The 22,831-nt window shown below is 27.8% G+C and overlaps 16 protein-coding genes across 16 annotated transcripts; 7 read left to right on the top strand and 9 right to left on the bottom strand.

Moving 5' to 3' along the window:
* Positions 1-7: 7 nt before the first annotated feature.
* On the bottom strand, positions 8-950 carry PNEG_01187 (hypothetical protein; the record flags this gene model as incomplete). The annotated part of the gene is made up of 2 exons (XM_007874912.1): positions 437-950; positions 8-381 (listed from the first exon to the last, which is right to left on the bottom strand). The coding sequence occupies exons 1-2, from the start codon at positions 927-929 to the stop codon at positions 8-10; spliced, it is 867 nt and encodes a 288-aa protein (XP_007873103.1). The 5' UTR covers positions 930-950.
* Positions 951-1,293: 343 nt separating this feature from the next.
* PNEG_01186 (40S ribosomal protein S12) lies at positions 1,294-1,856 on the top strand (the record flags this gene model as incomplete). Its single annotated transcript, XM_007874910.1, has 4 exons — positions 1,294-1,439; positions 1,509-1,593; positions 1,636-1,735; positions 1,777-1,856. The coding sequence occupies 4 exons, from the start codon at positions 1,294-1,296 to the stop codon at positions 1,854-1,856; spliced, it is 411 nt and encodes a 136-aa protein (XP_007873101.1).
* Positions 1,857-2,421: 565 nt separating this feature from the next.
* On the bottom strand, positions 2,422-4,346 carry PNEG_01185 (hypothetical protein; the record flags this gene model as incomplete). The annotated part of the gene is made up of 8 exons (XM_007874909.1): positions 4,150-4,346; positions 3,688-4,097; positions 3,310-3,641; positions 3,092-3,263; positions 2,876-3,048; positions 2,760-2,830; positions 2,603-2,716; positions 2,422-2,562 (listed from the first exon to the last, which is right to left on the bottom strand). The coding sequence occupies exons 1-8, from the start codon at positions 4,240-4,242 to the stop codon at positions 2,422-2,424; spliced, it is 1,506 nt and encodes a 501-aa protein (XP_007873100.1). The 5' UTR covers positions 4,243-4,346.
* Positions 4,347-4,392: 46 nt separating this feature from the next.
* Positions 4,393-5,410, top strand: PNEG_01184 (hypothetical protein). Its single transcript, XM_007874908.1, has 5 exons — positions 4,393-4,451; positions 4,501-4,552; positions 4,616-5,003; positions 5,059-5,281; positions 5,324-5,410. Exons 1-5 carry the CDS (start codon positions 4,418-4,420, stop codon positions 5,335-5,337), a joined length of 711 nt encoding a protein of 236 aa, XP_007873099.1. The 5' UTR covers positions 4,393-4,417; the 3' UTR covers positions 5,338-5,410.
* Positions 5,411-5,447: 37 nt separating this feature from the next.
* Positions 5,448-6,779, top strand: PNEG_01183 (hypothetical protein; the record flags this gene model as incomplete). Its single annotated transcript, XM_007874907.1, has 6 exons — positions 5,448-5,609; positions 5,657-5,921; positions 5,966-6,031; positions 6,083-6,298; positions 6,343-6,660; positions 6,706-6,779. 6 exons carry the CDS (start codon positions 5,448-5,450, stop codon positions 6,777-6,779), a joined length of 1,101 nt encoding a protein of 366 aa, XP_007873098.1.
* Positions 6,780-6,996: 217 nt separating this feature from the next.
* Positions 6,997-8,870, bottom strand: PNEG_01182 (hypothetical protein; the record flags this gene model as incomplete). Its single annotated transcript, XM_007874906.1, has 7 exons — positions 6,997-7,341; positions 7,392-7,678; positions 7,723-7,831; positions 7,877-8,100; positions 8,163-8,181; positions 8,225-8,423; positions 8,476-8,870. The coding sequence occupies 7 exons, from the start codon at positions 8,868-8,870 to the stop codon at positions 6,997-6,999; spliced, it is 1,578 nt and encodes a 525-aa protein (XP_007873097.1).
* A 476-nt stretch (positions 8,871-9,346) lies between these two features.
* Positions 9,347-9,723, top strand: PNEG_01181 (hypothetical protein; the record flags this gene model as incomplete). The annotated part of the gene is made up of 4 exons (XM_007874905.1): positions 9,347-9,356; positions 9,399-9,454; positions 9,509-9,601; positions 9,652-9,723. The coding sequence occupies 4 exons, from the start codon at positions 9,347-9,349 to the stop codon at positions 9,721-9,723; spliced, it is 231 nt and encodes a 76-aa protein (XP_007873096.1).
* A 127-nt stretch (positions 9,724-9,850) lies between these two features.
* Positions 9,851-10,475, bottom strand: PNEG_01180 (hypothetical protein; the record flags this gene model as incomplete). Its single annotated transcript, XM_007874904.1, has 3 exons — positions 10,375-10,475; positions 10,232-10,330; positions 9,851-10,161 (listed from the first exon to the last, which is right to left on the bottom strand). The coding sequence occupies exons 1-3, from the start codon at positions 10,460-10,462 to the stop codon at positions 9,851-9,853; spliced, it is 498 nt and encodes a 165-aa protein (XP_007873095.1). The 5' UTR covers positions 10,463-10,475.
* A 2,996-nt stretch (positions 10,476-13,471) lies between these two features.
* Positions 13,472-14,822, top strand: PNEG_01179 (hypothetical protein). The gene is made up of 7 exons (XM_007874903.1): positions 13,472-13,590; positions 13,639-13,789; positions 13,835-14,065; positions 14,109-14,215; positions 14,263-14,416; positions 14,462-14,613; positions 14,656-14,822. The coding sequence occupies exons 1-7, from the start codon at positions 13,496-13,498 to the stop codon at positions 14,720-14,722; spliced, it is 957 nt and encodes a 318-aa protein (XP_007873094.1). The 5' UTR covers positions 13,472-13,495; the 3' UTR covers positions 14,723-14,822.
* An 84-nt stretch (positions 14,823-14,906) lies between these two features.
* Positions 14,907-15,955, bottom strand: PNEG_01178 (thioredoxin; the record flags this gene model as incomplete). Its single annotated transcript, XM_007874902.1, has 5 exons — positions 14,907-15,254; positions 15,300-15,404; positions 15,451-15,506; positions 15,553-15,674; positions 15,729-15,955. 5 exons carry the CDS (start codon positions 15,953-15,955, stop codon positions 14,907-14,909), a joined length of 858 nt encoding a protein of 285 aa, XP_007873093.1.
* Positions 15,956-16,078: 123 nt separating this feature from the next.
* Positions 16,079-17,825, bottom strand: PNEG_01177 (hypothetical protein). Its single transcript, XM_007874901.1, has 6 exons — positions 17,731-17,825; positions 17,555-17,674; positions 17,428-17,507; positions 16,644-17,379; positions 16,377-16,602; positions 16,079-16,333 (listed from the first exon to the last, which is right to left on the bottom strand). The coding sequence occupies exons 1-6, from the start codon at positions 17,810-17,812 to the stop codon at positions 16,114-16,116; spliced, it is 1,464 nt and encodes a 487-aa protein (XP_007873092.1). The 5' UTR covers positions 17,813-17,825; the 3' UTR covers positions 16,079-16,113.
* PNEG_01176 (hypothetical protein) lies at positions 17,768-18,731 on the top strand. Its single transcript, XM_007874900.1, has 3 exons — positions 17,768-18,157; positions 18,204-18,342; positions 18,388-18,731. Exons 1-3 carry the CDS (start codon positions 17,913-17,915, stop codon positions 18,571-18,573), a joined length of 570 nt encoding a protein of 189 aa, XP_007873091.1. The 5' UTR covers positions 17,768-17,912; the 3' UTR covers positions 18,574-18,731.
* On the bottom strand, positions 18,608-19,092 carry PNEG_04283 (hypothetical protein; the record flags this gene model as incomplete). The annotated part of the gene is given in 8 exon segments (XM_019757803.1): positions 18,608-18,616; positions 18,664-18,772; positions 18,840-18,880; positions 18,896-18,918; positions 18,924-18,945; positions 18,966-18,995; positions 19,042-19,048; positions 19,076-19,092. Coding segments are annotated over 8 exon segments (258 nt in total).
* Positions 19,093-19,107: 15 nt separating this feature from the next.
* Positions 19,108-20,103, bottom strand: PNEG_01175 (hypothetical protein; the record flags this gene model as incomplete). Its single annotated transcript, XM_007874899.1, has 1 exon — positions 19,108-20,103. One exon carries the CDS (start codon positions 20,101-20,103, stop codon positions 19,108-19,110), a length of 996 nt encoding a protein of 331 aa, XP_007873090.1.
* On the top strand, positions 19,808-21,357 carry PNEG_01174 (hypothetical protein; the record flags this gene model as incomplete). The annotated part of the gene is made up of 8 exons (XM_007874898.1): positions 19,808-20,428; positions 20,472-20,549; positions 20,657-20,688; positions 20,734-20,761; positions 20,803-20,858; positions 20,907-20,935; positions 20,984-21,248; positions 21,295-21,357. Exons 1-8 carry the CDS (start codon positions 20,362-20,364, stop codon positions 21,355-21,357), a joined length of 618 nt encoding a protein of 205 aa, XP_007873089.1. The 5' UTR covers positions 19,808-20,361.
* Positions 21,358-21,698: 341 nt separating this feature from the next.
* PNEG_01173 (hypothetical protein) lies at positions 21,699-22,551 on the bottom strand (the record flags this gene model as incomplete). Its single annotated transcript, XM_007874897.1, has 3 exons — positions 21,699-21,930; positions 21,985-22,136; positions 22,183-22,551. 3 exons carry the CDS (start codon positions 22,549-22,551, stop codon positions 21,699-21,701), a joined length of 753 nt encoding a protein of 250 aa, XP_007873088.1.
* Between the last annotated feature and the right edge of the window lie 280 nt (positions 22,552-22,831).

Raw genomic sequence — 22,831 nt, 5'->3', positions numbered from 1 at the left:
ATAACTATCAATAAATTCCAGGAAAAATTATCCAAGGAGAGTGAGAAGCATTCATTCCAAACGTTTTTAAGCGCCAGGCATATGTTTGAGAAGCAGATATGGTTAAAACAAGAATAACCCATATAAAAATGAGAAGTATTGTTTTATTTTGAGCACGAGTTAGTACAACAAGACTAAAATAAATACCTATTTCCGCAGTATAATGAGGACATATCAAGTATTTAAAGCATCCAGAAGTAGGAAGGGAATATTTAGGAGAATTAGGAAGTATACGAAGTTTCGAAAGAGTAATATGACTAGAATGTTGCATCCAAGAAAAAAAAGAGTAAAACAAAATAGAAAAAAAAATACGAATTGAAGAAATATGTCGAAAATCAAAAACTGTTATAGCTATTATTGATAAAATCTTTTAATAATAATAAAAGAATTTTATTACCTAGATTTTGTAGATTGCCACCACCCTCACACCACATGCTTATATTACAAAATAAATAGTACGTTAGCCCTAAAAGATAATGTCCTATCCACATTTGAGAATCACTATACTTTTGAATGACAAAACATTCATAAAAACGTCTAATTCCATGAAGACCTATAAATAACAAACATATATACACTTCACACAACGATTGTGTCTTATCGTCAGATAAATAAACAATCCAATCACATTTATTATAAAAACGACAAAAATATAATTCCACCGTCCAAAAACATGTAGACAAAATAGAAATTATATAAAAATGTATAAACCATTTCTTAGGAACCATTAGATAAAATATTGACCATCTAGATTTCCCTTTATAATTTATAGCATCCAATGTTTTCCCATAACATAGCCATCGTCTCGTTGATGGAATAATTCTTACTGTTAATAAACCAGTTATCAAAAAAGCAAAATACATCCTACAAAAAACAACTGCATCATACATAATTAAACCAAATCAATTTTAAATAAGTTTTATTAAAAATCTTCATTTTTAAAAATATTTAATACAAAAAGAAATGAATAGTATAAAAATTGGAGAAACCTAGACCTAACCCTATTTCAGCACTCAACCTAACCCCCTAATATAGCCCTAGAACATAAAGAGATCACGTTAAGTAGTCACAATTTCAAGATTTCGAGCAGAGCTTATTTAAAAACGTCAGAATTTTAATATTTAAGAGATCAAAGGGCAGGAGTGAACAATAAGAAACAATATAAGCTCTTGAATTATTTTTTTTGGTGTTTGTTTCCGGGAAAAGCCTTTTTTTTCCGCTTAAAAATAGAACTAATTAAGATATAAATCCATTATGCCAGAGGGAGATGAGGTTTCCGAGATAGGAGCAGGTCGAAGCTCAATGTCAGTTGAAGAAGCACTGCAGGAGGTTCTAAAGAAAGCATTGGTTCATGATGGACTTGCTCGTGGATTAAGAGAATGTGTAAAAGCACTTGATAGGTAAATAATGATAAGCGATTAATTTTGCTTTATCCAAGGGGTTTTATAAGAAGTCTAATTCAAGAGTAGACGGCAAGCACATTTATGTGTTCTTTCGGAATCGTGTGATGAAGAGGCTTATACAAAACTTGTAGAAGCTCTTTGTGCAGAACATGTTTTATTTTCTTTTTAAATAAGAAATGCCTAATTTTAATAGAATATTAATTTAGTTAAAGTTTCAGATTCAAAAAAGCTTGGAGAATGGGCAGGATTATGTACTTTGGATCGAGAAGGAAATGCTAGAAAAATCGTTCGAAGTAAGTATTTGATATGAATTTATGTCAATATTCATTTTCAGGCTCATGTGTAGTTGTTAAAGAATATGGAGAAGAATCAGAAGCTCTGAATGTTTTATTAGATTATTTTAAAAATCAATGAAAAATTAAAATAGACAATTTTGACAAGACATTAACTTTTTTTATTGTTAATTTTAATTCCGCTTCATTATTTCAAGCCATTCTTTTTCTTTTTTAAAGCCCAGGAATCTTTATTCTAAGAGAATCATTCTTTTCATGATCTCTAAATATTTTCCCAATATGGAACAAGATTTGATCATGTAAATAAAAACAAACCATTTTTCAACCATCTATGTCTTCTAAACAGGTTATTATTGAAAAATTTTTAGTACAATAAAAACGGGATTGTATAATATAAACTATTCAATTAAATACTTAGAAAATTTAAGAAATTTTATAAAAAAAAACTTAGTCATAAACAAAAGATTCTTCAATACTATTTGATAATTAAAAACAATGAAAATAGATATTGTTACATGTACAAAATACGTTAAATACTCTGTCTATGAAATCATTAAAAATTCTATCATTAATAAATGATATACCTAAAAATAGATGATCATTGAGTCATATTGATAGAAGATAATTTCTAAATATTGAAAAAATAAATTTAATTTTATATTCTATAAATTACAGATATTTTTTTATTATACAGATATATCACTCAAATCCCATAATGACGTAAATATACAACTATTGCCTTCTTCTGCAACAAAGGTACCATTTGCACTTCGATATTCTATCGAAGGAGGATTTTTAACTTTGCAATTTATTTCTGTATCAATTATCTATAGTAATTAGATTTTAATCTACTAAAAAAAACCATACATTTGTATAGGAATAATCAAAAAAATCATCTAAATTGTAGCTAGTTTTTGTAAATTGTTCTTGTAAGATCCTAGCAAGTGTTGAAACAGAAGGATAATAATGATCTACAAGCGTCTAAATAATTAGCAAAAATTCATATTTAAGCTAAAAAAATTACAAAAAGCTCCCACAGGCTGCTGTCCAAAGCCCTTGTTTTACTAGGATCTAATTCTTGATCTAAAAAAGGATCTATTTACAAAATCAGAAAAATATATCCAATAAATATAAAAATACCATCAAAAATTGAATTAACAGATGTTCTATGAATAAGGACCATACAGGCTGGATGCCGCTTCAAAAGATTATAAACTAATGGGATGATCATAATTATCCCTCCGGGATTTGCTGAAAGACTAAGTCTAGAAATTTTCTTAATAAAACTTGCAACAATAATTGCAGGCAAATGCCTAAAAAAATTAAAAAAAGAAATTAATAGCAATAAGGACATACGTAGAAGATAGAAAAAGATCAACTAACTTTATAAAACGACCACGGTATCGAATATGAAACAAGTTTTCATCAAATAATGTATAAAGCTTAGCATAGAAATTTGGATAATCAAGATTATGATTTTGTATAAGATAAAACAAACCATTAAGAGCCAAAAGAGAAACGGCTCCTCCTAATTAGCCATTAAAATAGAAAAAAATTATTATACAAAACCTAACCCGCATCATACGAATCTGTAAGAAAGTCCATCAACAACTGAGGCTTTGACAAAAAAGGAAGAACATTCGAATGAAGAATATTCAAAACTTGCTTATACTGATGATATTTCAAGGGCAATTCAAGAGCAGCAATCCAACATTTAGAAAAAACACGTTTCTGCTTTGAAATTTGGAATTTTTCTATAAACGAATCAGAACGAGAAACCCAACATTTCTTAATATCCAAAAAAACGGGTTTCATATTTATTAAAAAAACCATAAGATTTGCTGTAAACGCTTCAACTAAAATAGAGTTCTCATCTTTACAACTCATCATTTCCTTAATAAGTTTACTATAGAAATTAACCACTAACAATAACACACATATAATAATATTACTATGTATTTATATAAAAATAGTACTGCAAATCCATATATTCATCCAAGTACTCTTTTACTATATAATAAAGAAAAGAAGCATCAATATCTTTATTCAAAAGAACCGATTTCAACACTCTGTAATACTGATCATTCATAAATCCCCCACTTCCATATTCGCTTTCACTGCGAATCAACCCAAGCAATAACACAAACGCATGTCCTTGTTGTTCAAATTCAGACATAGACAACTTTTTTAGAAGCTTAAGAACAAAACAAACATATGCTTCTCTATACCAACAGTATATTTCTGCATCATGAGACTTTGTAGATATATTTTTTGACTGACAAAATCTTCCTAATCCAAATAAACCACAAAATATCTTATAAACACTGTATTCTGTCTCAAGACTTATTTCTTTCGAAGAATCCTACAAAAAACATAAATAAAACCCCGGAAAAACATAGTGCAACTCCAAATACCTTACATAACTCCATTAATTCAAAAATTTGACGACTTTTTTTAGAAATATTAACTTGCTTTTCTAACTCCAAAATTTCACTATTTTTAACCATTTTTTCTCCAAAATCATTCTTTAATATATAAGCTATTAAGAAACATATTACTAAGCACTGTATCAGCTCTTTTTATACATCTTTAAAGCCCATCTTAATAAAAGCTTTTTATCGAGTTAACGATCGGACTTGACAAAAAAACTATCTTCTAAGAATTTAAAAAAGACATAAAAACATGTTATTTCCTGCAGCAAGAAAAGGAGTCAGAGGCATTTTATTTAGAATTATTTTTAATTAAAAATTAATATGTTTTATTAGGAATTTTAACAAGTTTAAGACCCATTTCATTATCTGTTTTTTATAATCAAAAGTAATCAAAACTTCTTTAAACAAGGCTTTTTATAGATTCCCTGTATTCTAATAGATAATATAGATGGGATAATTGTAATTTTTCAACAAAAATTGACCCGAAATTAAAAGCAGCAACAATTATTGATATGTTGCCGAAGTTATCATTTTTATCTAAAACAGGGATAATTGCAACAGGAACAGTATTATCTATTGCAGCTATTTCGAACGAACTTTATGTGGTTAATGAGGAGACGATTATTCTGGGAAGTTTTTTTAGTATTATTTGGTTCTTGATTAACTCGGGAAAACAAAATTATATTAATTGGATGGATGGACATATTAATCATGTGCGTTCATTACTTAATAATTCTAGACAGCAACATACAATAGCAATAAATGAACGTATTGTAGCAATTAAACCGTTAAAAGATATAGTGGATGTCACAAAAAATCTTTTTGAAGTATCTAAAGTAAATTTTCCTAGTTTTTTTTTTTTTTTTTTTCAACATTAATGTATTTTTATAGGAGACAGTTCATATGGAAGCAAAGGCATTTGAACTCTCACAAATTATTGCAGTTCAGCAACAGGCTAAAGCTGTTCTCGATTCATGGGTTCGCTATGAATCAGCTCTTCGACAACGGGAGCAGGCATATCTTGCAAATACGGTCATTTCAAAAGTTGAAAAAGAACTACGACAACCAAAAATACAACAACAAATTCTTGATCAAAGTATTACAAAGATCGAAAGTCATTTATCCTCTTTATTGTATTTTTTTTTACATCTACTAGATTTATTACGTTAAACTAGCCCTCTACAACCCACGGTTTATTGTCTTTTTTTACATCTTTTTATACCAATAACCAAGCCTTTTGTCATAATATCACATTACTTTTTAACATATATATCATAAAAATGGGTCTTATAATTTCAATTTTTAAAACAGTACGATTTATGCCAACCACTTTACCAACATATCCAGATTCAGCACGGCATACTTTAGAATATCTAATCCGCGCTAATCATACAAATGTAGCAGTTATCCATGAATCAGGAAGACCCAACATGTTTTTACAAGTAATTTTGGGTGCTTCCTTTCCCACTTCCAACTAACATAAAAATAGCACATACCCGTTCTATACTTACTGAATACATCCTCAAAATATCTACTTACTGTATATGACCAAATCATTCCTGATGATTGCCCTTGGAAGCCCAGCCCGTCTGTAGTTACACAAGCGGATTGGCAAATGTTTTTTGGCAATCTATCTTATGCAGAGGCATATAAACATTATTTTGATGATGAACTGATACATATGAATCGTGATCAGCTAAAAACTGTTCAATTTTATGCACAAAATATATTAATACCATCTTTATTAGAAGGAGGTAAAAAAAAAAAAGTTGAATACTAAAAACTAAATCTTTAAAAGATATGTACTCTACAATTCATCTCGGGCTAAGTTTTATATTAAAGAGCCGAGAAATGATGTCAGAAGGTATACATACTGTATTATTTTTGCAGACCAATATTCTTACTGCTAATATAGCTTTAGTATCTATGTGTTTAAATATACACAAGTCGTCTCTATTAGATCAAGAAATAAATACCCATGAATGGAAACATGGTACATATACTTTGCAAGATCTTCTTTCAAAGGTAGCAGAAAAAGAGAGAATTAAAAAACAAACAAATCATGCTGATTCTTTTACGGAAAAGAGATCAGTATATATATCACATTATGTATCAAAATGGGATGTTCAAGGCATGTTAATAATTGTTCAGGTGCATCTTTTTAATTTTTAAAAGATAGCTATAAATCATTAAAAGAAATTCAAAAAACAACACTTTTGCTAGCCATAGCGACTTCAGAATCAATATTATTACCATTCCTTTCTTTCTTTAATGCATCACAAACGCTATTTGTTTTATCGCAAAATAAAGTGATATCAGAATCACAGATACGTATATCTCTTCAGGCGATTTTATTCCATCTTTTATTAAATTATATATCTTTAAATACACCTTGTATTCAATCAAACAAAGTTGATCATTATCCATCGGTCGATATGAACACTATTAGAAATGATCCAAAATTAATATTTTTTAACACAGAAAAACTTCTAGGTTAAGAACCCCTCCAATATTAATCTTTACTTATCAAACCTTTAGCAATTTATTATCTTGATAAGATAAAAGATAATTTTGAGAAAAAAGCAATTTCTGCCATTTACTATTCAAAATAAATATCCCCTTATTTATAAATGTCTAATCCTATAATTGAAAAAGTATCTATTTTTTTTTAGAATAAAATTTAGCAACCAACCCAAGATTAAAAAGCTGGTCTATAAATTAATAAAAACTAATAACCACCAAAATAGTTTACATTAGAGTAATTTATCTTGCTATAAAAAATACTGTTTCTCAATTACATGAAATTAAATATAAAAACATGTAATAATATTACAAATGTAGAGGATGTTTATAATCACTAGGAGGTGGTGGAGGTATACCATATGATCCATTAGATGAAGACAAGGGCTGAAAAGGAGCATTCGGAAGAGGAGGAGGATTAGATGAAGCTAATCCGGGAGGCATAGAACTATACAAAGAGCCCGATGAACCATATGTAGACATACCTGGAGGGGGCCCATACATGGGTAAAGTAGGTGGAGCAGTTCCAGGAACACCATAAGAAGTAACACCATGAGCACCCTGAGAAACACCGGGCGGAGGTGGTATTGATACATTAGATTGAACCCATGGAGGCGGTACAGAGACATTATGAGTATCAGGAAGTGCTTTAGCCTAAAGATAAAATTAAACATACACGAAATATATCTATGATATATACTAACCCAAGGAGGAGCAGCACTTGAACCCATAAGAGATGCCCAAGGAGCCGTACTGGCACCCTCGATTCGTCCCGCTTCATTCCGTCCTTGACCAAGTTCTTGCATAAGATTTTCATACTCGCGATCAGCAGCATCATTTCCATTATTTAGCTGACGCAAAACCTCAGGATCATTTCTCATTATACAATCACGAGACATATGTCCCGCATTTCCACAAATCCGACATACGACATTAGCCGTAAAATTCTGTCGTTCTGGACAATCGAACCGACGGTGGCCAACATTCCCGCCTACGAGAATTTATAAGCTTTATTCAAAAAATAGAAGAAAATACAATTTTGACAAACTTGATTTTCATCATCACGAAGCGTACCGTTAAGTGTTGCAAGATCTCGTAATTGCTGCCGTTTAAGGTCATTCTGCTCTTCAGGAACAGATGCCGCCTTATAATATATTAAAACGAAAATATAAATTAAACATTTTCTTACTGTCTCGATAATATCTTCGATCAATTTAATTGCATGACGGACTTTGTCCTCGGTATCCGCCATTACAAGACAATGCAAGTCTTCTTCAAGATTACTATTGGCAGAAGGATCATTGCGACCTTTTCCCTCTTTAACAGATCCTTTGCCACGAATAGCAATTTTCGCACCCGATTCGGCTTCCATTTTTTTCAAAGTATTGCCTCGAGGTCCAATCAATAGACCAACTTTATTCCATAGGTTAGCTCAAGTATTCTTCTCAAAATGTTAAGAAGAAAGGGGAATAAACTGAAATTGATTTCCGGGTACTAAACAAGTTACTGACAAAAAATAACAAACGGCACAGCATACATCATTTACGGGCACATATATCTTATCCTGGGTTTTAGTGGGACGCCGGTAGTCAACAGGAGGCTTAAAATCGGGTATCGTACACATCGCTTTATTAATCAAACGATGCCGTTCATCTTCAAGACGTTTTCGATATCGAATTTCACGCGTATTCGTTCTACGACCGAAATTATCATACTGAGGAGGGGGAGATGGCGATCTATTCATCCCTATTATCAAAATACCCAAATTAACTTAGAAGATTATCCTACCTTTCACCATCGCGAGGTACTACATCACCAATACGTAATTTCTGACCTATCTCTTCCAACCGCATATGAAGAGCATATGCCTCAAGCTGCTCATTTGTCATATTACTCGTAATCGCCGTTGGTAATCCAATCAATCCAAGTGCTTTATTCCCTTCTGCACCCCCCGTACCCCATCTATTTTTCCGTTTCCGAACCCGAGGACCTCCTGTTCTATATCCACGCGGCTCATCCACTCCTGGAGGCAGCGGTGCTGATGAATCAGACGGCAATGGGGGTATATACCGATTCCCGTGTTGCTTTCCATCATGCTCTGCCTCCGTCCCAGGTTCTTCTTGTCCAAAACGTCGCCGCGACCCCAACGGCACGTTATTCGTTCCAGTTGTCTCGCAATGCATCTTAACCACTGCTTAAAACGTTTAGTTTTAAACAGTTTTCTACAAACTTATGTTTTTTTATAAAATTCAAATCGGAGGAAAAATCATCTTATATATATAAATTCACGTGATCAATATATATATATAATTATATTTTCAAAAATATAATTATAAACAAATTAAAATCAATAAATTTAATAGAATTTAATGTTTTAAAACATTAAACTCTAAAAAAACATATTACATACATTTATTTTATATTTTGTAAATATCTTAAAAATACTTTTAAAGAAATAAAAAACTAATGCAAAAGACTATTTTGTTTTAAAGAGCACTATTAAGTCAATGGTTCATATCTTTTTATTCTATTCTTTACCTTTTTTTAAAATTGAAATTTTATAAACGTCAAACCATTAAGTAAAATTTATTGATAAACAAACTATTTAATGATTTATATATTATTAACAATTTTAACAAATTATTTATATATATTTTAAATGGCATCGGGTAGATGAAGGACTAACGTAAGCATAATTTAACGAGGATTAGGATATGGTTATAGTGGTGGACAATCACGTTGTTATCCATTTTGGCAGCAATTTCTGGTAAAATAAGAATAAAAGAGTGTTTAAAAAGGACTTATATTATGTTCACATTAGGGATGTTATGCATCTTTAGATGAAACAAAAGAAAAACAAGTATGCATCGAAGAAATGGAAGACTATTTGGAATGTTTACATCATGCTAAAGAAGTATATATTAAAAATAATAAAAAAAAGACGAAAAGTTTACATTAACATAGATTCGACGTCTAAAGGCAATTCAACATGAAATAGAACGAAAGGCATCAGCCAAAAAAGATTCAACAACTTAAGTAAAATAGTAAAATGAATTTAGATTGAATTATTATTTGTTAAAACAAATAAAATCATGGGTAAACATACAATTTTTCCCTTTATTGCATCTATTTTATTCGTTTAAAAATGAGCAAAAGTGCTCATTTAACGCCGAAACCAGGGATCAGCAAATATTTCATCAAAAAAATCAAAGGGATCCATATATCGATTCATAAAAGAAATATCATCAAAGATGCTTGTGGAAATATTCCGAGAAAACCTTGGAAATGCATGAAATTGGCTAAAAAAAGATTGCATCGTTTGTTGAGGAAACATATGTTGAATAAATTGTTCATGTGCAGACATAAACCAATCTGCACCTAAATCATTCATATGAACATTCACCGACCTTTCCTGTACTGTTTCGGGTGGTGCACATGCTAAACCATACATGTCGAAAAGACGTCGTTTATTGTCTATCCCTTTCTTTAATTTTTGCATTCTAACTTCGCTAAAGAACATCTATTCTTTAGACGCCTTTCTTACCATCATATAGCACTTCATATGCCTCTTTTACTTCTTTAAATCGATGTTCTGCTGCTGCACGGCGTTCTGCTGGCACTTTATCTGGATGATTTGCTAATGCTATTTTACAATTAATATATTTTCAAAAACATCTTAATCTTCACCTTCTCGCCTATAAGCTCGCCGTATTTCCTCCTTAGTAGCTGTTCTCTCTAAAGACAGAGTCTCATATGGGCTGCGTAACAAAGCCATACTCTTAAAAGCTTTAAAATAACAAAAAAACTCTCATAACAGGAACCGCGATTTTCAAAGGGTTAAGATGCTGTTTACCGGTCACGTGCTCGTATCACGTGACAATAGAATCTTATGGAAAAGAGAAATGACAATGTGAAAAATTATTCTTTTTTAAGAAAAACATATAATTAACTTATGAAACTTACTATAGAATTTGTTAAAAAAGAAAAGTATTTTTCATATCTTATTATATGCTTTTTAACGGAATTGTATAAATAATATATAGATCAAATAAATATAAAAAATATATTTGATGTTATCTTATTTAAAAGCAATTTTGGAAGCTAAAAGGCAAAAAATATGTCTTTAAAATGATTATTTATTTGCGTATTTTTTATTATATAAATAAATCTGTATAACTAATATGCAAAAAATGATTTTATTCATTTAAAAAACAAGAAATATGAAATATATTTATTCAATAAACAATATTTTATGTTTTTGTTTCTAATTATTTTTTATTTTTTCATTTTCCAGATTTTAAATGAATCAAAAAAACTATTTACTTTTTTTGTGGATTATATAAAAACATTAATTAAGCTGTTTTTTAGTCAAAACAAACATTTTTAAAGAATATTAAATGTGAAAAAATCATAAAGAATTCTTTTAATACACAGACTATAGAAAAACAGTGTTGATAACAAAACAAAAAAAATAACTTAAATCTAAATATTTAAAAGAAATAATGTTAAAAGATACATAATCATTCTAATCATCTTTCTATTAGACAAAAAGAAACTCAAATCATGAATAATTATTCTAAAGATATATAGAAAATATTATTTATCTTTTATAAAATGTATGTTTTTTGACAAACAGATGAAAAGTAAATAGGAAAATATCAATTTACATTATATTTTTCAATGAATAGAAATTAAGTTCTAATTAGTATTTTTTATAAAAACTTTTAGATCTACTTTTTAAAGATCCAGTATTGTAATTGCAATATATATTTCATATTAAATTTCTAGTAGTTTTTATTTTTTCTATTAACAATACTAATTATTTTCATCTCAACAATATATCTAAAATTATCAAAAAATTATTTTTTCAATTTAATAAATATTCTCAAAAATTCATTTCTTATTTTTTCAAAAGATGAAAACATCTATAAAGACATGATTTTTATAGGAAATGACATATCTTTTATATTGAATTCATATAATATATAAAGATTTCTTTAAAACAAAAATTATTTAGAATAAAAACGTAAAAGGCAAAAAAATATTTAAACTTTTTTCTAATTTTTAATATTATATATTATTATCAGACAAAAGCATTCTTGAAGTTTCTAATTTTAAAGACATTAGCCATCTAATCTTTATTAATTACTTAATTAGCTTTTACCACTTAAGTGATGAAATATCGAATATTTTTAAATACAAGTAAAATTTTTTTTATATTCTAAATTGCTTCTTATATTCTTCATTTTTTAATTATACAAATGATGAACTATTTCAACTTTTTAATCATCCTTATATTATTAAAAATTGAAGTCTCCTTTAACTAATAATCGAGTACTTTCATTATTTCATTATTAATATATCTATGGAATCTAAGTTCATTCAATTTTTTTTGATTCATTCAGTTTTTCTCAGAAAATAGTTATCAAATAAACAAAATTGTTATTTTCAAAATAATGTCATTTTGGAAATAATTTTATTAAAAATACAAGAATTTATATAAAAAATTAGCAAAAAGTTTTTTCATATGATTTTTTTAAAAATTATTTATACAGCTTATTTAATAAATTATGGATTTTATTTAAAAACAACTCTTTTAATCTAAAAAACTTTCATTTATCACTATTCTAACTACTTTCAATAATAGAATATTGATTTATTAAAAATTCTAAAAAAAATTTAATAAAAAGATTAAAAAAGAAATTAATTCTATAATTCTTAATTAAAGAACACAATACAGTTAAATTCACAAAAAATATACAAAAAATCAAAAGGATACTATATTTCAATGTAATTATCTCTAAATTAATATTATAATAAATCTGTTACAACATATATATAGATACATGAATTTAAAATAAGAATTTAAAGATTATCTCTTTAAAAATGCATACCCTTAATCATTTAAAAGAAAAATAATTAAAATAAATTATTTTCAAAATAAAAAACTATTATATTTTAATAACTTATAATTTCAAAAAACTTTGATTAAACTACATACAGTCATGACTAAGAATGGGAATACAGATATTATTTTTCAAATTTAATAAAAAATAATTCATTTTTATCTTTATCTTTATCCTGATAAAGATAAGAACATTTTATTGAATAAAAAGGCAATGCTATCAAATTCAATAATACAAATTTCCTTTAACATAAGGAAAATATTATCATGAAAATCATTGATTATAGGTTTATAAAACCATAAAACTAACAATTATCTTTTATTTCAAAACTAATATTAATTTAATCGAAAAATCTCAAAATATTAATTACATATTATAGCTTTATTTAATTGATGATATAAAAAAATCCATTCAAATCTCTAATTCTAAAATCTACCAAATATATTTCATTTCTAATAATAATCAAAAAAACAATTTACACATTTTTATTAATTTAAAAATATCAAACATATTAAGATTCAAATAAAAAAAAAAGTTTTATAACATTATTTTTCTAATAAACATCATCAAGTAATATTATAATATCTATTAAAATACTTTTTCAAATTTTATTCTTTTAACTGATATAAAAAACCAATATCCATAATCTTACATGAATTTCAATATTTCTTTTCAATAACTATATATACATAACTCAACATTTGTATTAAAACTAATAACAAATTGCACATATTTTTAATATTTCAATTGAAAAAAAGAACAAAGAAAATACACAAATAACTCTAAATTATAATTTCAAAAGGAAAGAAATGTCATAATTGAATTATTTAAAAAATATTCAGTTATCACCCTAACAACCCTAACCAAAATGAAACAATTTAAAAGGATTTTGAAATGAATAAATGAAAGAAAAATCTCTAGAAAACACATCTACGAAGAAGATATCACCTTCAATTAAGAGTGCAATTAGTGGCGGTATTTCAGGATTTACAACTCGGCACATACTTTTATAATAATTTTTAATATAGATATTAATATGCCATAGATTTATTATATCACCTTTTGATGTCATTAAAATACGGATGCAGCTTCAAATATTACCAGTATTTCCATTAAAAGAACATAATTCTACAAATTATCCATTCCAAAGGATTATTAGATTAGTTAAACAAATTATTCATCAAGAAGGAATACTTGTATACTATCTACATATTAGAAAAAGAAATATTAATTAGAGCAAGGCATTATGGAAAGGAAACTGTTTTTCTCAGATTTTATATATGTCTTATGGTTCATGTCAATTTTTTACTTATGCAAAATGTAAATTTTTTTTGGATAGAATTTTTCCAGAAAAAACATATAATTCTGGCAAAACATTTGTATCAGGAGCTATTGCAGGAGCAGTGGCAACAACGGCATCTTATCCATTTGACCTTTTAAGAACACGATTTGCAGCACAAGGAGTTTCAAAAGTGAATTTTATATTCAATAATTTATAAAACTTATATAATATAGGTGTATTTATCTATTCCCCATTCAATTAAATCAGTGTACATTTCAGAAGGCATTAAAGGATTTTATCGTGGTATTAATGCATCAATTTTACAAATAGTACCTTATATGTATTATTTTATTATTTTATATACCAATTTGCTAATTATCACATCAGGGGAACTGTATTTGGATTATACGAAAGTTCAAAAACGTATCTATCAAATATTGGTTATTCATCATCATGGACGGATGCTCTTGCAGGACTCGTATCAGGAACAGTTGGAAAAACAATTGTTTTTCCATTAGATCTAATTAGAAAACGCTTACAGGTAAATGATGAAATGTATTCCAGAAAATATTAATTATATTATTAGGTTCAAGGCCCAACAAGAAAAAAATATTTTTATAAAGATATTCCTGTTTATAACAAAGTCATAAAGACAGGAATTATTATCTTTAAATCTGAAGGATTCTTAGGTCTTTACAAAGGGTGGTGGATATCTGTTTTGAGAGCAGCACCTTCTACGTAATTAACGCAATTTCCATTTATTTTTTTAATGCAATATAGAGCAATTACATTATGGGTCTATCAAAGATCTCTTAATTTTATTAATAAGTTAGAAGAACAAAGATAATTTATACAATAATATACAGAAATCACATATGTCTAACATAAAAACATAATATTACATACTATTAATAATACTTATCAAATTTAAACAATAACAAGTAAAAGCGTACATATTTTAATTGTTCAACTAAAAGTATTATTTTGACATAAAGACTAAAACTTAAAAAATAAATAATATTTAATATTAACTATTCTTCCATTTTTTGCACGATCCCATTATTAACCGCTTCTTCTATTGTTTCGCCGACTATTGTCAACTTATCAATTCGTGAAGTCTCGTCATCTTGATTTGCTTCTACAAAAAGAACAAGACTAACTACTCGCTGAAATTTAACAAATCTAAGTGGTATTGTCACAAGACCGTCTGCATCATATGAAATTTCTTCAATACGCTGAGTCGGCTTAATTCCTGAATCTGATACATCATCAAATGATGGAAGAGAAGTCATATTTATATATAGAGAAAGACAAGATGGTGCTTGTTTTTGATTTTTACACTCTAATATCAACGAATAAATACGAACGGTGGATTTAAACTATTCCAAAGGTTAATCTACTCATTTTCTTTCCTTGATTCATACAGGAATGTATAATAGTAATTGTTCATCAACATCCGACTGTAGATATCCTTCTTTTTCAAAAATACATTTAGAAGGATATTTCTTATCCATATTTAAACAATCCAACTATAACGTTCATATGTTTTTGATAACCCTCAATTATAAACATTACCTGACGAATATCTACAAAACAATCCAAAGGATAAAACCCTTTCATATCTTTTGACTCTAAAATATATATAACCTCATTTCACAGACAAAAAAAACTAAATACCTTTTCCTTTCACTGAAACAGCCATATTTGAATATTTTTCAATCATAAACTCTAATTGTTGGCGATTTGCACCTGATATTCGTTCAGCTTCTGTTCCATTCATAAAAACAACAAAAGTAGGCCTATATATCATTTTTTTTAAAAAAAAAAGACATATCTAAATAAAAAATACTCACATAGAACTAATTCTAGCCTTAGATGCAACAGCTCTCAGATGATCAACATTTACTTTGATAAAAATAATATCTGAAAATTTCGGATGTTCACTTAAGGTTATAAAAACAGGTGCAATTGCTTTGCATGGCCCACACCAAGAAGCATAAAACTCAACAACAACAATATTGTTCGTATTATAAACAATTCGATCATAATCCTGAGAAGTTTGAATTTCTTGAACAACCATTGCGTAGAAACAATAAAGACTACGAATATTTTTTCTATATTAAATAGATTGAAAAAAAACCTTTATTAAATATCAAAAACACATACACAAGAAATGTATATGTTATATTTAATTTCATGTCCCTAAATTATTAAAATGTTTTTATTTTTGTCTTTTTTTTATAATTCATCCCTTTTTATCTCATTTGAAGGCAAAATACAAGCACCAGGTGTTAGTATTTTCATGAAGTAAACACATCTCTGATATTCCATTACAGAAATAAGTTCATTTTTGATTCCACAAGATAATTCTATCATTACAGAACGTGATGGCCCATTCCAACATCGGTCACCATTATAATAATAAAGCTTATTATGTCCATCAAAGTGGGAAAAAGAACTAATTTGATATTATTTTTTTTATAAAAGAAAAAAGATTTTACCCAAGTAAAATACGATTATTATCATTAGTAGAGATTTGATATGCATCTTTTAAAAAGGAGAACTCATAAATATAATCTTTAAACTTAAATGTAATAATTTCGTCTTTAACAGCATAATAAACATTAAAAAATTTAGATTTTTCCTTTCTTAATAATTCTTTCTTGCCTAATTTCTCTCTTAATTCATCTATTTCCTGATTTGATTCACCAGAAGCATCATAATCATCTTCAAATATTCAATAATTCATTATAAAAATAAAAAATTACCTATAATTTGTGGATCAATTTTTTCATCATCAATCAAAATCTTATGAGATATAAGACATCTTTTTATTTGATCAATTCTACGCTTAATCCAATCCTCTACAGAGCCAAAAAAAGACCTTTCTTTAAACCGAAATAAATGATATTCCCGGTGAATAAACTCAAAAAATTTGTTATATTCATCCTTTAATTCTTCTATATATTCATTATACCCATTGTTTTCAAAGTCTAAATCACTTTTCACTTCTTCTAATGATTTTATTACATTGTCTAAAATAATATTTGATGGATCATAATCATATATTTTTTTTAGATTTCTTAAAGTCTCATCAAAAATATCTATTTTATCCTGCCATAAATACATAAAAGATGAAAGTTTATTTTTATGTTTCTCAAAAATATCGCCAATCTTTTCATTAAGCACACCTAGAAAGGACGTGTTTTCTGTTTGAAACATTTTTAAATTTTCGAAAATCTTTGACCTTTTTGACTCTCGGTTTTTACGAATTGCATCCTTCAGCTTATTCAAAATATCTTTAATCTCATCATCTAGCTTTTTGTCCATAGACTTCATTTTTTTTGCCCATTCTTGACGAATTCTAGATCCTTTTTTATAAATATAATCTTTATTAGCTAATTCCTGACTATATTTTTTATGCTGTTCTTCACATGTATTTTCGCATTCAATAATATGTTCATACTCATCAGAGCCATCACAACAATCACATATTCCATCATTCTATCACCACTTTTTAAATAATATCAACAATATATCTATTAAACAAACCACATATGATGAAGGAATAAAACGAGAAATATGGCCAAAATTTTCACAAAAAAACATCCCATTATTACACGCTGACGTCCCTAAATAACTAAACAATACATTCTTTCCATTTTTCTCCAAAATTCACCTGGTTCATCCGATCCATCTTCGCAATCACACCAATCATCATTTATACGCGAAAAAGAAATATATTGAGACGTATTTAAACACTTCCACATTCCTCCTTCATCTCTATATAGATGTTTCCCTATTTTTTTAAATTTTTTTTAGAAAAAAATTTCAACAGGGACACAAAAAACTTACTTGACTCTGGAACCCCTCGTAGTGGGTCAATTTTCCCAGAAACAATGAAAAAACATATAAAAAACAGACAAAGGGCTTTCATATATAAGAAATAAGTGCTTAATAATCTTCAAATAATACGTTTTATTACAATCTTTTTTTTGTCGTTGAAGATCTCTCGACCTACAGCTCTACATATTAAAATGACGCCTTATAAAGTTATATTTAATGGATATTTGTACTTTATAGACATAGGATTATTGAATAAGAGCAAACTATTATCTATAAATCATTGTATCCGACATTTAAATATGTCTTCTAAGCAGGTTCAGCAAACAGATCAAGAAGAAGGAAAAGAGATATTTAAAGTACCTAAAGAGTTACAATTTTCAGAAAGAAAACGCTACAGATGTTCTTTTGAATCTTTAAATGGGTTTAAGATTTCTCCGTAGTTTAATTTATAAAATTAAAATGTCTTTTTTGACTAAGTTTAGTTATGGGCGAAAAAAACCAATAAAAAACATAGAAAGATTAGAAAAAGCAGTTAGAACAGCGATTTCTAGATCTACGGGTGGTACTTATGATGGGTCATCACCGATAATACTGACAGAAGATTTATCTTTCAAGCTTCGTGTAAAAATTTATGAAAAAATATATTTTTATAGCTAATTAAACAAGATGATACAAGCTTTATATAAAGAAACAGGGCATAGATTGCCAGATAATGTTGTTACAAAGGCTAAAAATGTATCAACTATTCTTAAATATTATAAAAAGGCAATTGATGAATTAAAACGGAAGAAAAATGAACCTCCAGTTAATAAACAGTTGTTTAAAGGTACCAACGTTTACATTGAAACATGAGGAACAAATAGCTAAGGAAATATGTTATATAATATTAAAAAATCTATACAATTTTTTAGAATATATTCAAAAATTATGCATAATATATACATCGACAATAGTTAATTTATACAATAATATTATTTTTAAAATAGAAATGCAAAATAGAAGAAATGCACAAGTTTTGTTAAAAGGATAGGAAAAAGCCTTGACAAGAAAGCTAAATATGAAGAAATATAATACCATATAAATCCAATAATATCATATATCATGTATATTTTCTAAACATATCATTAGAAATCATTTTTGGAACCAGTTTCTTTAAAACCTAATTCTAAAATACATATTTAAACATCGGGTTAAAAACTTACCTTTAAATTTGCAATTTAAAATCTCTATAAAACTTAAAATACATTTTTCGAATCCATAAAAATTCCATATTTCTAAAACAATTATTTTAAATATTCATTTCCAAATATCGCTTTTTACAAATACACTAAACATAAACTTTAATGTAAATTACGATTTTTTTTTAAACATTTTTCAATATTTAACTTATGGATTTTTACTTAATTCTGTCTTTTCAATATAAATCCAACTTGTTCCGCATCCTGCTGCAACAAATGTCGCTTTTCCTTGTGTTCTTATTTGATATGCTTCCCTAACATCATCTTGATCCTCCTTAATATTTCCATGTTCATTCCATCCCCATCCATAAACTTTTCCATCCATTCCAAGCCCTAAACAATGCTCACTTCCTACTGCTAACTTACTTAATCTCGGTAAAAATTTTGGACATTGTTGTCCATAATCATTACATCCAATTGATACCACTTTTCCATCATGCATCAAAAAATACAGACCTGACCATGATGCATACATCGCTTTCACTTCATCTATAGAAATTTGTGGCAATTCATCCTTTTTCCATCCTCGTAAGCGTCCCCAAACATCCAATCTTCTTGTTAGTGTCGCCGTAAATCCTCTTCCACATGCAATTGTCTGTACATTATCTGGCAAATTCATTCGTCTAGGACTAAAAACATATTCACATTTTCCTGGCCCCAATTGTCCATATTTTGTATCTCCCCAACCCCAACATTCACCATTCTCAAGTAAACATACTACATGATATACTCCTGTCTTTATATCAACAATTTTTCGCCCAACAGGAGGAAAATTTGGTATTTGCTGTAATTCTGTTACATAAATACCTTGTCCAAGACCTAATTCACCCCGTTCACCTCGCCCACATGTCCAAACTGAATCTTCTGTTGCAAGCACTGAAAAATCCCATCCTGCTGCAACTGAAATCCAACGTTCTTCTGTCACACGTATAAAACCATCAACTCTAGATGATGTACAACACTGAAAAAAACTATTATTCCCTGCTACAAAAAGTTCCCTATCTTTCGAGAGAAGAAGAGTATGTCTTCCTCCTGCTGAAACAATTGATGGTGATATTTCAAGAATAGGTGTTGGTGAACGAATATCCGATGATTCCGAAACCCCAAGTTGACCGTATGTATTTGTTCCGAATCCAAAAAGCATAAAATTATCGATAAAGCTTAAAAACAATATTTTAAATAATCTTTAGACCCATAAAAAATATTTCAATCAAAAATATATAAAATTGAAAAATAATGATAAAATTTATTAAAAATTATGTGAATAAAAATACTTAAAAAAACTAAAAAAAAGTTAAGTCAATAAAACATAAAAAATTTTAAAGCATACGGTAAAACAGAAAGAAATAAGGGATATTAAAAGACTGAAAAAACGCTAAAAATCGAATAAGAAATTTTAAAAATGTTTATCGAAAAACGAGCGCTGAATGAAATATATAAAAAAATAAACGAGGTTTTATTAAGAATGGGTTGAAAGAAGTTTTTAATAAATTTTAATTAATAATAAGTCAGGCGGAACATTTGGTAGATTATTATCACATTTATGGGGACAAAAAGAAATTCGTGTATTAATTTTGGGTTTGGATGGAGGTATGAGAAACAGAATAAGATAAAAAAAGAAGCATATATAGCGCATACAAGGCGCATATATAACGCATATATATGATTATTACGCATAGTTTCTAACGATCTTTTAGCAGGAAAAACGACCATTCTTTATAGAATGCAGGTTCTAATCTTTATAAATTATTTATTTCTCTCACAAAATATTAAGGTAGGAGAGGTTATTACAACAGTACCGAGTATGTTAGTGTATTTTTCTTATTTTATTAAATTATATTAGCTATTGGATTTAATATGGAAACTCTGTGTTATAAAAACATTAAATTTAATGTTTGGGTATCAAATAACAAACAAAAAAATACATAAAAGTTAATAAAATTATAGGATTTGGGGGGTCAAACATCAATTCGACCGTAAAATACCTATATTTTCTGTATTATTCAAAAGTTTATAAGAATTAGTTATTGGCGATGTTATTATACCTGTACACAGGCAATTATATATGTGATAGATTCAACAGATATACAACGATTATCAGCAACAACGAAAGAATTGAATGCAATTTTAAATGAAAAAGAGTTATCAAATATCGATCTTTTAGTTTTTGCAAATAAACAAGATGCACCGAATGCATTAAATATAGAAGAAATATCGGAAACGCTTAATTTGGTTGATATGAAGGAAAGAAATTGGACTATAATACCTACAAGCGCCATTACGGGAGAGGTAAAAATATTTTATAATTTATATTTTTTTGGTACTTAAATCTTAGGGCTTAAATGAAGGTCTTGATTGGCTTGTGAATTCAATTAAGAATCAAAACAATGGATCATAACTGAATACCTATTTTTCATATTTTGAAATCAGTAACATGAATATGGCATTTCTTTATACCTGAATCGTATGTTGACATATTTTTTTGATATTAAATATTTTCATTGACAAACAAAAACAAGGGAAGAATAAAAACAAACTATCATATTTTATAAATATTTGATTCAATATAATACAAAGCAATTTTTACAAATATTTATAAATCAAACCATTATATTATTAAAAAGAATAAGAAATTATATACGAGCAATTATTAATAATAAAATGTACCAATAATAATTCTTAGGTATAGTACAAGATCACGAAAAAAAATATGTAATAATTTAATATACATCTTAATATTCATGAATGTAAATTTCCAGAATTTTCAAATAATCGAGCCCATATTTTAGATGTCCATACACTAATTCTATCATATGCTGCAACTGGTGTATCGATAGCTGGTCTTACATCCAAATAAAATGCTACTTCACCCGAAGGTTCTGGAGGTGCATCATAATAATCAATTACATACCGAACAATTTTTCCATTACGAGAAACATACCAATCATGCCTATCAAAAGGTAAAGATGATCTATATAAAACTAAATTTCAGATTCATATATTTTTTATCAAATAAAAAAAATACCCAAATTTTGAAGGATAAATTTTTCCAATATAATAAAATAATAAAGACTTTGGTGTATAATCAGATGCTCGTCCCTTAAAATGTGATAACTTAGGATTATAACATCCACGTCTTTCTTCCCATTTTTTTATTTCATTCCATGCACTTTCATTCTATCCATTTATAAAAATAAAAATATAGCATCAAAATATTATTCACCAAAAAATTATGTATTTCCACCATAGGCTCTACAGCTTCCTCTGAAACATCTTTTTTTCCCTTTCGAAGTATTGCATGATACATTTGTTGTGGTGAAGGATACTCCCAATTTTCATTAATATCATTTCTAGGAATTGATGACATTGTACGCCGTGTAGAAAGTATATTCTTCTGATTATAACCCATCGTCTGAGGAAGCTCTTTAGGCATTTTATTAAGAGGATTAATTTCTTCATCTTTTCTAGAGGGACATACATTTTTACTTTCTAACTTAAATATAGGGCAATTTTCATTAGATTTTTTAGAGATATTATTTGAACAATTAGTTGATTCCACTTTAGCATCATATCCTGCCCAAAAAAAACCCATTCTTAACCTTTTTTTTCTATCTTACAACTTAATATCTATCAAAAGGTAAGAAACATAAGTTAAACAAATTAAAACAGTTAACCAGTTTCTTAACTTTTAAATATTTAATAAAAATAACTAAAAACAACGTTTATAAAAAGCGATAATAATAATAGAAAGCTTGAGTATTTATTAATACGCTTATTTTATAGTAAATATTTTAAAATATTTCTTAATATCTTAACTTATCTACTAAAGTCCGTATAAATTAGTCTTAAAAAATTTAGTAAAAAATAACACA

This window comes from Pneumocystis murina (genome assembly GCF_000349005.2).
Source record: "Pneumocystis murina B123 chromosome Unknown supercont1.6, whole genome shotgun sequence".
NCBI lineage: Eukaryota > Fungi > Ascomycota > Pneumocystomycetes > Pneumocystales > Pneumocystaceae > Pneumocystis > Pneumocystis murina.
Note: the sequence above shows the minus strand (reverse complement) of the source record. Positions and strands in the feature narration are given on the sequence as shown.